This window comes from Salvelinus alpinus, chromosome 6 (assembly GCF_045679555.1).
Source record: "Salvelinus alpinus chromosome 6, SLU_Salpinus.1, whole genome shotgun sequence".
Lineage (NCBI taxonomy): Eukaryota > Metazoa > Chordata > Actinopteri > Salmoniformes > Salmonidae > Salvelinus > Salvelinus alpinus.
This window is the reverse complement of record NC_092091.1, coordinates 93,733,288-93,747,409: the sequence shown is the minus strand read 5'-3', so window position 1 is coordinate 93,747,409 and position 14,122 is coordinate 93,733,288. Positions and strand designations below refer to the sequence as shown.

General features: G+C 44.0%; 1 protein-coding gene across 4 annotated transcripts in view; it reads left to right on the top strand.

Moving 5' to 3' along the window:
* pax5 (paired box 5) overlaps positions 1–13,840 on the top strand; it is a 238,641-nt gene extending 224,801 nt beyond the window's left edge. For all 4 annotated transcript variants that reach the window (XM_071408372.1, XM_071408371.1, XM_071408374.1 and 1 more), the window contains exons 10-11: positions 1,019–1,108; positions 1,473–13,840. In XM_071408372.1, the coding sequence (XP_071264473.1) occupies positions 1,019–1,108; positions 1,473–1,555 (173 nt within the window). In that variant the 3' untranslated portion in view covers positions 1,556–13,840. The remainder of the gene's footprint in view (positions 1–1,018; positions 1,109–1,472) is intronic.
* The last annotated feature ends 282 nt before the right edge of the window (positions 13,841–14,122 follow it).

Genomic DNA, 14,122 nt, shown 5'->3' with positions numbered 1-14,122 from the left:
GTGTTCCAACAGGACTATGGGAGGTCAAGGGTCAGAGGTCAGGGGTCAGAGGTTATTAACCTGTAGTGATGTCCTCTCTCTCTCAGTGTTCCAACAGGACTATGGGAGGTCAGGGGTCAGAGGTCAGGGGTCAGAGGTTATTAACCTGTAGTGATGTCCTCTCTCTCTCAGTGTTCCAACAGGACTATGGGAGGTCAGGGGTCAGAGGTTATTAACCTGTAGTGATGTCCTCTCTCTCTCAGTGTTCCAACAGGACTATGGGAGGTCAGGGGTCAGAGGTCAGGGGTCAGAGGTTATTAACCTGTAGTGATGTCCTCTCTCTCTCAGTGTTCCAACAGGACTATGGGAGGTCAGGGGTCAGAGGTTATTAACCTGTAGTGATGTCCTCTCTCTCTCAGTGTTCCAACAGGACTATGGGAGGTCAGGGGTCAGAGGTTATTAACCTGTAGTGATGTCCTCTCTCTCTCAGTGTTCCAACAGGACTATGGGAGGTCAGGGGTCAGAGGTTATTAACCTGTAGTGATGTCCTCTCTCTCTCAGTGTTCCAACAGGACTATGGGAGGTCAGGGGTCAGAGGTCAGGGGTCAGAGGTTATTAACCTGTAGTGATGTCCTCTCTCTCTCAGTGTTCCAACAGGACTATGGGAGGTCAAGGGTCAGAGGTCAGGGGTCAGAGGTTATTAACCTGTAGTGATGTCCTCTCTCTCTCAGTGTTCCAACAGGACTATGGGAGGTCAGGGGTCAGAGGTCAGGGGTCAGAGGTTATTAACCTGTAGTGATGTCCTCTCTCTCTCAGTGTTCCAACAGGACTATGGGAGGTCAGGGGTCAGAGGTTATTAACCTGTAGTGATGTCCTCTCTCTCAGTGTTCCAACAGGACTATGGTAGGTCAGGGGTCAGAGGTTATTAACCTGTAGTGATGTCCTCTCTCTCTCAGTGTTCCAACAGGACTATGGTAGGTCAGGGGTCAGAGGTCAGGGGTGAGATGTTATTAACCTGTAGTGGTGTCCTCTCTCTCAGTGTTCCAACAGGACTATGGGTCTCTGCTGGGGACGGAGATTGGCTGTTCTTCTGGGCTCTTCACCGCCAGCCAGACGGGACAGATGCAAGGTAGGATTACATTTTTTTGGGGGGGGATTGCAGACTGCAGACAGACAGACAGACAGACAGACAGACAGACAGACAGACAGACAGACAGACAGACAGACAGACAGACGATGAGGCTGACAGGCTGACAGGCTGACAGGTAGAGGTACAGGGGAGGGAGGTGTCAGTGTGTGATTGATGGATATGACAGGGACAGGTATCCACGAGGGGAGTGTTTGTCACAGGGGATTAGCAGCGCTGCTCTCACCCAGCACTAACTGTGTGTGTGTGTGTGTGTGTGTGTGTGTGTGTGTGTGTGTGTGTGTGTGTGTGTGTGTGTGTGTGTGTGTGTGTGTGTGTGTGTGTGTGTGTGTGTGTGTGTGTGTAGGGTCGCCGTACTACTACAGCGCGGCATCGCGAGGGGCGGGACCGGCTGCCACGGCATCTGCCTCCGCCTACGACCGCCACTGACCCCGCCCCAAACGACGAAGAGGAGGATGAGGAAGAGGAGGAAGAAAAGAGAGATAGCACCAGCACTGTCCAATATTAGCCTGCCTACTGACAGAAGAGGAGGAAGAGGAGGATGAGGAGGAGGAGGATGAGGAGGAGAAACAGGAAGGAGGAAGGAGAGGAGGAGGAGGAAGTGAATGAAGAGGAAGAGGAGGACGAGGAGGAGAAACAGGAAGGAGGAAGGAGAGGAGGAGGAAGTGGATGAAGAGGAAGAGGAGGACGAGGAGGAGAAACAGGAAGGAGGAGGGGAGAGGACGTAGAGGAGGAAGATCTGCTTTATATCAGTAAACTCCCGACTGCACGCTTTGATTGACACTCGAGCCGACCAATCCCTGCTGAGCTGAGACACTGAGCTATTGCTATTGCACCTGTTATGAACAGGATGGATGTACCCACAGAGACTGAACCCAGGTCAGATTGGACATGTTACCACCTAATGGACAGGGTTAGGATCTGGGGAGGGCAAGCTGATCCCAGATCAGATTATTGGTATATACACCGGGACTATTCGACTGTAGTCCAGAGCTCTCCTGGTTGTCATCCTGTCCCTCTGACCAGGGACTGATTCAGACCTGGGGACACCAGGTAACTAGACTGTCTGGTCAATCACTGACATTATTAATCAATGAATCAATGAACTAGTAGCTCGGGAGACTTGACACCCAGCAGAGTTTAAGAGACCTGGAGAGATGGAGCTGAACAGCCTCCACATTACAGCCTGATGAGTACAACATAGAGGGAGTGAATCCCAAATAGTATCTCCTTTCTCCTGAAGTGTACACTCGTTCACTACCCTCCCACAAATCTAAAAACCATTGGATTGGTAGAGGCTTTTTTTTTATTGTTTTGTTATACCAGTCATTTCCTTTGAACTCAGTGAAGGGAAGTGAAGAAAGTGCCCACTTTGGGAGGAAGGACGACAGACAGACAGACAGACAGACAGGCAGGCAGACAGGCAGGCAGGCAGGCAGACAGACAGACAGACAGACAGACAGACAGACAGACAGACAGACAGACAGACAGACAGACAGACAGACAGACAGACAGACAGACAGACAGACAGACAGACACATAATGGGGATAATAGTTCCTGTTATGTGTCTGTCTGTGTCTGTGTCTGTCTGTCTGTCTGTCTGTCTGTCTGTCTGTCTGTCTGTCTGTCTGTCTGTCTGTCTGTCTGTCTGTCTGTCTGTCTGTCTGTCTAGAGTTTCTGGTGAATAAGAGAGATATATATATATATAAAGAGAGAGAGAGTAATATATTTAAATCTCTTTTCGCTGCACTCAAAAGTGACTATAATTACGGCTCCGTTGTTCCGTTTTTAGAGGTGATTTCCATTATTTTCCCACATCCTGAATATGCTAATGAGTAACCAGGAAGTAGCAATGGTGGCCACTCCCCTTCCTCTCTCTCTCTCTCTCTCTCTCCAAAATCCCCAAAGATAGTGGTGCCCCCCCTCAGTGGTGTGGCTGACTAACGACAAGAAGCACAAAGTGACCCAAATCACCTTCATATAGACGCCATTTTGACTTCTTCTTCTCCTTCTCCTTCTTAGTGCTTGTCTTCCATTAGCCGCTCGTTCTTCAGTGGGGAGAATAAACCAAAGCCTTTTGTTTAATTCCCCCCCCCCCCTTTCCTCCTCTATGTGTTCTGCGCTGTGACAATGCATGAGTTAGGTCTTTACTGATACGCTGACCAGTATGCAGGGAACTGTTCCCTAGTCACTGATCTCAGGTCAGTTATATATCCCCCCCTCCTCCTCTAATGGTTAAGGACCTGGGGGGAGGATAAACTGATCCCAGATCTGTGGTTAAGAGCAGGTTCTAGCCTTAGTGCCATTTCTCCCGTACCGGCCGTCTGTATGAGATGTGTATATTAAACACTTAATAAAAAAGGACTTTAAATAAAGTCTAGATATCAATATTCGATTTTGAAATATTCATGATATTTAAACATTTAGATTTTAGTGACAAACAAACAAACAAACAAAGAAAAAAAGAAAAAAAGAGAATTAAAAGGTGTGTAGTTTTTAGCCTTTGTCTGAGAGTGACTTGTTGTTGTTTTGGATACTCTCTGCGTGCGTGTGCGTGTGCGTGTGCGTGTGCGTGTGTGTGTGTGTGTGAACGTAGTGTGTGGATGCTACAATGTAGTTGTAGCTGCCTGGTTGGAAGGAACCAAAACTGAACAGAAAGATATACATATATATATGGTATAGCTACGGAAAGCTACGGAACAAACTGTTGTTTTAATCTCTGTTGTAAGATAAATAGCGATAGAAAAGAAATCCTTCACTTACACGTCTGTAGACCTTATTACAGTTGTTTTGTATGCACCTCTAAACCCCATGGTTCGCCTCGATATGGGTCAACCCTGTGGAGTTAGCTTTACTAGAACGGACATTCTAGAACCACGAGACATTCTAGAACCACTAGACATTCTGGAACCACTAGACATTCTGGAACCACTAGACATTCTGAAACCACTAGACATTCTGAAACCACTAGACATTCTGGAACCACTAGACATTCTAGAAGCACTGGACATTCTAGAACCACTAGACATTCTGAAACCACTAGACATTCTGAAACCACTAGACATTCTGGAACCACTAGACATTCTGGAACCACTAGACATTCTAGAAGCACTGGACATTCTAGAAGCACTGGACATTCTAGAAGCACTGGACATTCTAGAACCACTAGACATTCTGAAACCACTAGACATTCTGAAACCACTAGACATTCTGGAACCACTAGACATTCTGGAACCACTAGACATTCTAGAACCACTAGACATTCTAGAACCACTAGACATTCTAGAACCACTAGACATTCTAGAACCACTAGACATTCTGGAACCACTAGACATTCTGGAACCACTAGACATTCTAGAAGCACTAGACATTCTGAAACCACTAGACATTCTGGAACCACTAGACATTCTAGAACCACTAGACGTTCTAGAACCACTAGACATTCTAGAACCACAAGACATTCTGAAACCACTAGACATTCTGGAACCACTCTAGACATTCTAGGACCACTAGACATTCTAGAACCACTAGACATTCTAGAACCACTAGACATTCTGAAACCACTAGACATTCTGGAACCACTAGACATTCTAGAACCACTAGACATTCTGAAACCACTAGACATTCTGGAACCACTAAACATTCTAGAACCACTAGACATTCTGAAACCACTAGACATTCTGGAACCACTAGACATTCTGAAACCACTAGACATTCTGGAACCACTAGACATTCTACAACCTCTAGACATTCTAGAACCTCTAGACATTCTACAACCACTAGACATTCCAGAACCACTAGACATTCCAGAACCACTAGAAGGGACATTCTAGAACCACTAGAAGAGACATTCTAGAACCACTAGACATTCCAGAACCACTAGAAGGGACATTCTAGAACCACTAGAAGGGACATTCTAGAACCACTAGAAGGGACATTCTAAAACCATTAGACATTCTATAACATCTAGACATTCTATAACCTCTAGACATTCTAGAACCACTAGACATTCTGGAACCACTAGACATTCTAGAAGCACTAGACATTCTGAAACCACTAGACATTCTGGAACCACTAGACATTCTAGAACCACTAGACGTTCTAGAACCACTAGACATTCTAGAACCACAAGACATTCTGAAACCACTAGACATTCTGGAACCACTCTAGACATTCTAGGACCACTAGACATTCTAGAACCACTAGACATTCTAGAACCACTAGACATTCTGAAACCACTAGACATTCTGGAACCACTAGACATTCTAGAACCACTAGACATTCTGAAACCACTAGACATTCTGGAACCACTAAACATTCTAGAACCACTAGACATTCTGAAACCACTAGACATTCTGGAACCACTAGACATTCTGAAACCACTAGACATTCTGGAACCACTAGACATTCTACAACCTCTAGACATTCTAGAACCTCTAGACATTCTACAACCACTAAACATTCCAGAACCACTAGACATTCCAGAACCACTAGAAGGGACATTCTAGAACCACTAGAAGAGACATTCTAGAACCACTAGACATTCCAGAACCACTAGAAGGGACATTCTAGAACCACTAGACATTCCAGAACCACTAGAAGGGACATTCTAGAACCACTAGAAGGGACATTCTAGAACCACTAGACATTCCAGAACCACTAGAAGGGACATTCTAGAACCACTAGAAGGGACATTCTAGAACCACTAGAAGGGACATTCTAAAACCATTAGACATTCTATAACATCTAGACATTCTATAACCTCTAGACATTCTAGAACCACTAGACATTCTAGAACCACTAGACATTCTACAACCGCTAGACATTCTACAACCACTAGACATTCTACAACCACTGGACATTCTAGAACCACTAGACATTCTAGAACCACTAGACATTCTACAACCACTAGACATTCTACAACCACTGGACATTCTAGAACCACTAGACATTCCAGAACCACTAGAAGGGACATTCTAGAACCACTAGAAGGGACATTCTAGAACCACTAGAAGGGACATTCTAGAACCACTAGAAGAGACATTCTAGAACCACTAGAAGGGACATTCTAGAACCACTGGAAGGGACATTCTAGAACCACTAGAAGGGACATTCTAGAACCACTAGAAGGGACATTCTAGAACCACTAGAAGGGACTACGTGGGGAACAGGGTGCCAATAGGGACGTAGGCCCTTGTCTCTGTCCGTTCTACTAAACTCTAACTCTGTCGTGGAACCCATCCTTAACATTCTCTCTCTCTCTCTCTTGATTCTGAGGCATTAGATCCTGAAACTCACCAGCTGACTAAATAAGGTGCCTTTAGGTTTATACCTGAACACTCCCCTACTGACCACGCGTCACTAACACTCCCCTACTGACCACGCGTCGCTAAAACAAGTGCCACTGATCTACACAGACACAAAATGGCTGCCCCTAGCTAGAGCCCGAATGGAGGTTCTTTCCTGGCGCCAAACCAACCTGGCTACACCCCCATGACCTCCAGGATTGGGTCAATAGGTCAACATATCATCATGACATAATCCAATTGGACAATGAACAGGAAGTGAGTTAGGTCGGAACAACCAATCGGAATACAGACTTTTAGAGCAGAATTTGCATATTAGCAGCAACTTATAAAAACTCAGAGTCATACAGGCTACTTAATCAAGCACAGAAAACCCAGATACAATCATGTAGCGGAAGGCTAGGCTATCACTCGATCATCATGAAATATGTCAGATATCTCTTTAATTTAAAATTATCACTCGATCATCATGAAATATGTCAGATATCTCTTTCATTTAAAACTATCACTTGATCATCATGAAATATGTCAGATATCTCTTTAATTTAAGTTAAGACAATAGTGACTTCTAACTGTGATTAACTAAATCTCAGAACCTTTCTGTGGTCCTCCAGTCTTTTCTTTAACTCAGAACATTTCTCTGGTCCTCCAGTCTTCTCTTTAACTCAGAACCTTTCTGTGGTCCTCCAGTCTTCTCTTTAACTCAGAACCTTTCTCTGGTCCTCCAGTCTTTTCTTTAACTCAGAACCTTTCTGTGGTCCTCCAGTCTTTTCTTTAACTCAGAACCTTTCTGTGGTCCTCCAGTCTTTTCTTTAACTCAGAACCTTTCTGTGGTCCTCCAGTCTTCTCTTTAACTCAGAACCTTTCTCTGGTCCTCCAGTCTTTTCTTTAACTCAGAACCTTTCTGTGGTCCACCAGTCTTCTCTTTAACTCAGAACCTTTCTCTGGTCCTCCAGTCTTCTCTTTAACTCAGAACCTTTCTGTGGTCCACCAGTCTTCTCTTTAACTCAGAACCTTTCTCTGGTCATCCAGTCTTTTCTTTAACTCAGAACCTTTCTGTGGTCCACCAGTCTTCTCTTTAACTCAGAACCTTTCTCTGGTCCTCCAGTCTTTTCTTTAACTCAGAACCTTTCTGTGGTCCTCCAGTCTTCTCTTTAACTCAGAACCTTTCTCTGGTCCTCCAGTCTTTTCTTTAACTCAGAACCTTTCTGTGGTACTCCAGTCTTTTTCTTTTCTTTCCTTTTACTTCCTTTCTTATTTCTCTGTATTTCTTTATTTTCATTCTCTTGAGACTTTAACTTTTTTCTTTGCGGATACACACACACACACACACACACACACACACACACACACACACACACACACACACACACACACACACACACACACACCCCCCGCTAGTGTCAATTTGAAGGAATATCGACCGTTGGACAGACATTCCCCTGGAGGAAGTGAACAGAGTCATCATCTCTTCATCTAAAGCCCTTCAACTCAACTACACAAGGACACCGAGGCTGCGTCCTAAAATAGCACACTATTCCTTATATAGTGCACTACTTTAGACCAGAGCCCTATTCCCAATTATAGTGCACAACTTTAGACCAGGGCCCTATTCCCTATATAGTGCACTACTTTAGACCAGAGCCCTATTCCCTATATAGTGCACTACTTTAGACCAGAGCCCTATTCCCTATATAGTGAACTACTAGTAACCAGAGCCTATTCCCTATATAGTGCACTACTTTAGACCAGAGCCCTATTCCCTATATAGTGCACAACTTTAGACCAGGGCCCTATTCCCTATATTGTGCACTACTATAGACCAGAGCCCTATATAGTGCACTACTTTAGACCAGGGCCCTATTCCCTATATAGTGCACTACTTTAGACCAGGGCCCTATATAGTGCACCACTTTAGACCAGAGCCCTATTCCCTATATAGTGCACTACTTTAGACCAGAGCCCTATTCCCTATATAGTGCACTACTTTAGACCAGAGCCCTATTCCCTATATAGTGCACTACTTTAGACCAGGGCCCTATTCCCTATATAGTGCACTACTTTAGACCAGGGCCCTATTCCCTATATAGTGCACTACTTTAGACCAGAGCCCTATATAGTGCACTACATTAGACCAGGGCCCTATTCCCTATATAGTGCACTACTTTAGACCAGGGCCCTATTCCCTATATAGTGCACTACTTTAGACCAGAGCCCTATTCCCTATATAGTGCACTACTTTAGACCAGGGCCCTATATAGTGCACTACTTTAGACCAGGGCCCTATTCCCTATATAGTGCACTACTTTAGACCAGGGCCCTATATAGTGCACTACTTTAGACCAGGGCCCTATATAGTGCACTACTTTAGACCAGGGCCCTATTCCCTATATAGTGCACTACTTTAGACCAGGGCCCTATTCCCTATATAGTGCACTACTTTAGACCAGGGCCCTATATAGTGTACTACTTTAGACCAGGGCCCTATTCCCTATATAGTGCACTACTTTAGACCAGGGCCCTATTCCCTATATAGTGCACTACTTTAGACCAGAGCCCTATTCCCTATATAGTGAACTACTAGTAACCAGAGCCTATTCCCTATATAGTGCACTACTTTAGACCAGAGCCCTATTCCCTATATAGTGCACAACTTTAGACCAGGGCCCTATTCCCTATATTGTGCACTACTATAGACCAGAGCCCTATATAGTGCACTACTTTAGACCAGGGCCCTATTCCCTATATAGTGCACTACTTTAGACCAGGGCCCTATATAGTGCACCACTTTAGACCAGAGCCCTATTCCCTATATAGTGCACTACTTTAGACCAGAGCCCTATTCCCTATATAGTGCACTACTTTAGACCAGAGCCCTATTCCCTATATAGTGCACTACTTTAGACCAGGGCCCTATTCCCTATATAGTGCACTACTTTAGACCAGGGCCCTATTCCCTATATAGTGCACTACTTTAGACCAGAGCCCTATATAGTGCACTACATTAGACCAGGGCCCTATTCCCTATATAGTGCACTACTTTAGACCAGGGCCCTATTCCCTATATAGTGCACTACTTTAGACCAGAGCCCTATTCCCTATATAGTGCACTACTTTAGACCAGGGCCCTATATAGTGCACTACTTTAGACCAGGGCCCTATTCCCTATATAGTGCACTACTTTAGACCAGGGCCCTATATAGTGCACTACTTTAGACCAGGGCCCTATATAGTGCACTACTTTAGACCAGGGCCCTATTCCCTATATAGTGCACTACTTTAGACCAGGGCCCTATTCCCTATATAGTGCACTACTTTAGACCAGGGCCCTATATAGTGCACTACTTTAGACCAGGGCCCTATATAGTGTACTACTTTAGACCAGGGCCCTATTCCCTATATAGTGCACTACTTTAGACCAGGGCCCTATATAGTGCACTACTTTAGACCAGGGCCCTATATAGTGCACTACTTTAGACCAGGGCCCTATATAGGGTACTACTTTAGACCAGGGCCCTATTCCCTATATAGTGCACTACTTTAGACCAGAGCCCTATTCCCTATATAGTGCACTACTTTAGACCAGAGCCCTATTCCCTATATAGTGAACTACTAGTAACCAGAGCCTATTCCCTATATAGTGCACTACTTTAGACCAGAGCCCTATTCCCTATATAGTGCACAACTTTAGACCAGGGCCCTATTCCCTATATTGTGCACTACTATAGACCAGAGCCCTATATAGTGCACTACTTTAGACCAGGGCCCTATTCCCTATATAGTGCACTACTTTAGACCAGGGCCCTATATAGTGCACCACTTTAGACCAGAGCCCTATTCCCTATATAGTGCACTACTTTAGACCAGAGCCCTATTCCCTATATAGTGCACTACTTTAGACCAGAGCCCTATTCCCTATATAGTGCACTACTTTAGACCAGGGCCCTATTCCCTATATAGTGCACTACTTTAGACCAGGGCCCTATTCCCTATATAGTGCACTACTTTAGAACAGAGCCCTATATAGTGCACTACATTAGACCAGGGCCCTATTCCCTATATAGTGCACTACTTTAGACCAGGGCCCTATTCCCTATATAGTGCACTACTTTAGACCAGAGCCCTATTCCCTATATAGTGCACTACTTTAGACCAGGGCCCTATATAGTGCACTACTTTAGACCAGGGCCCTATTCCCTATATAGTGCACTACTTTAGACCAGGGCCCTATATAGTGCACTACTTTAGACCAGGGCCCTATATAGTGCACTACTTTAGACCAGGGCCCTATTCCCTATATAGTGCACTACTTTAGACCAGGGCCCTATTCCCTATATAGTGCACTACTTTAGACCAGGGCCCTATATAGTGCACTACTTTAGACCAGGGCCCTATATAGTGTACTACTTTAGACCAGGGCCCTATTCCCTATATAGTGCACTACTTTAGACCAGGGCCCTATATAGTGCACTACTTTAGACCAGGGCCCTATATAGTGCACTACTTTAGACCAGGGCCCTATATAGGGTACTACTTTAGACCAGGGCCCTATATAGTGCACTACTTTAGACCAGGGCCCTATATAGTGCACTACTTTAGACCAGGGCCCTATATAGTGCACTACTTTAGACCAGGGCCCTATTCCCTATATAGTGCACTACTTTAGACCAGGGCCCTATATAGTGCACTACTTTAGACCAGGGCCCTATATAGTGCACTACTTTAGACCAGGGCCCTATATAGGGTACAGGGTGCCATTTGGAACGTATCCATTGTATCGTTCTGGAACACGTCTTGGCATTGCTCTGACCTCATTGGCTCACGGACAGAGAGGGAGGGTTTCCATTGGTCGAGGGGTCTTATTTGATTGACAGGCGTGACATTGAGGGTCTGTCATTGTGGGTGGTACTGTACCGCACAGTGGGGCAGAGGCCACACACACGACACACACACACACACACACACACACACACACACACACACACACACACACACACACACACACACACACACACACACACACACACACACACACACACACACACACACACACACACACACACACACACACACACACACACACGACACACACACTCCCTTTGTCCTCTGCAGAGCGGTGAAACCCCTAGTCCCCTGGGGACACACAACCTGCTGTTCCATCACAACCTCTCCCTGCTCCCTCTCTCCTTCTCCTGTCTCTCTCTCTCCCTGCTCCCTCTCTCCTTCTCCTGTCTCTCTCTCTCTCCCTCTCCTCTCTCTCTGTCTCTCGCGCTCCCTTTTTCCCTCTCCTCTCTATCTTTCTCTCTCTCCTCTATCTCTGTCTCTCTGTCTGTCTGGCTTTCTCTTTCTCTCTATCTTTCTCTCTCTCTCTCTCTCTCTCTCTCTCTCTCTCTCTCTCTCTCTCTCTCTCTCTCTCACCCTCTCTCTCTCTCTCTCCTCTATCTCTCCTCTACCTCTCTCTCCTCTATCTCTGTCTCTCTGTCTGTCTCTCTGTCTATCTGTCTCTCTCTCTCTGTATTATGTCCATATATGTCTTCCCTCCTCCTTCATCTAATCTCATCATATCTCCCCCTCCTCTCTGTCCTGTCCCCCTCCTACTCCTTCTTCTCCTCCTCCTCCTTCTCTTCCTCTTCCCCTCCTCCTCCTTCTCCTCCTCCTCTTCCTCCTTCTCCCCCTCCTTCTTCTCCTCCTCCTCCTCCTCCTCTCCTCCTCCTTCTCCTCCTCCTCTTTCTCCTCCTCCTCCCCCTCCTTCTCCTTCTCCTTCTCCTCCTTCTCCCCCTCCTCTTTCTCCTCCTCCTCCTCTTTCTCCTCCTCCTTCTCCTCCTCCACCTCCTCTCCTCCTTCTTCTGACAGTAATAATAATAATTTTGTCTTCTTTGATTTTTCAGATCTCATAATAATCTCATAATATTCACCGTTCTGTCAGAAACTGGAGGGCTGGAAATGGAAAAGACTCAGGGGGTACATCCCAAACAACACCCCTATTCCCTATGTAGTGCACTACTTTAGACCAGGGCCAATAGGGTAATAGTGCACTATATAGGGGATAGGGTGCTTAGTATACCCAGTGAGGTCGTTCCAAAGGCAAACCCCTTTTCTGACACACCTTCCTGTTTCTGGAGGTCTGTGTTCTACCTGGACGTGTTTCAATGCTTTTTAAAATCACATCTTCAACATCTTTCATACACAATAGAAATATATAGTCTTTGTTTTCTAAAGACCAAGACGCATCATTTTTCTCATCGTATTACGACCGCAAACAATTCAGTCATTATCTTGGTTAGTTTCCATTGTATCTGCCAGCAAACAATTCAGTCATTATCTTGGTTAGTTTCCATTGTATCTCCCAGCAAACAATTCAGTCATTATCTTGGTTAGTTTCCATTGTATCTCCCAGCAAACAATTCAGTCATTATCTTGGTTAGTTTCCATTGTATCTCCCAGCAAACAATTCAGTCATTATCTTGGTTAGTTTCCATTGTATCTCCCAGCAAACAATTAAATCATTATCTTGGTTAGTTTCCATTGTATCTCCCAGCAAACAATTAAATCATTATCTTGGTTAACTTCCATTGTATCTCCCAGCAAACAATTTAGTCATTATCTTGATTAGTTTCCATTGTATCTCCCAGCAAACAACTAAATCATTATCTTGGAGGTTAGTTTCCATTTTATTTCCCACTTCTGACTGGACGATCAAACCTAAATATTTCCATACTAAAATATGATTCATTTTATCATTATTTACTCATATTTTTAATTTTTTCGCGTCTCTCAGTATAAAACCATTCGAGGTATAAGAAAAACGCCTTCCTAAAAACCACAACATTTAAATATCACCGTGACGACGACAACAATAACAACAAATTAGTGGCACAAATGCTATTTACAATAAATCAACGTTACAATATTAATCTAGAAGATTCACGGGTTCAGCCTTCAGTAACTTAAATAAATAAATAAAACAAAACAAATGTACTCAACTGAATGGCACAGTAATACCCTACATTTGACCAGGGCCCGTCGGAAAACCTTCTGCACAGAAAACTGTGGCCTTTTCTAAACAATCTGACAACCGAAGTGTCCTCGGTTCCACAACTTCCTGTCGACACGTTTTTACCGTTTCACATTTTAAAGACAACAGAAAACGTTAAGATGATGAAATGTAAAAAATTAAAAATAAAAAAAATATAAAAAAAATACTAAATTTGGTTTTAAAAAATCATTTAAAAAATAATAATTTTGTATCTAAATGAAAGGAGAGAATTCCCTCCCAAGCTGAGGATGAAAAACGTCTCTGTAGCCTTCACCAAAGCCTGAGTCTAAAGCCTGTTTTAAACTACACATACACTTATATCAATGTGAGGAAAATGTTGGAAACTTGTTACATACAAAAAAAAAAAATAATTAAAACACAAATAACAGAAAATATTAAATACCTTCAATGTTGTGGAAGGGGACGATTTAAAACAACGTCAAAATGAAAGAAAATAAAATACTTCTTTAAAAAGAAAAATGTGTATGTTTTTTTAATTCTAATTTTTCTAGTTGTATCAAAAAACAAAACCTTGCTGTGTTTTTTTCTCTCCGTCTGTGTTTCGTGGCGTCTTCTAAATATCTGAATGTATTTTTTCTGCCAATTTGCCAAAGATATCATGTCACTGAATTTCTCTCTTTTTTTTTACTTTT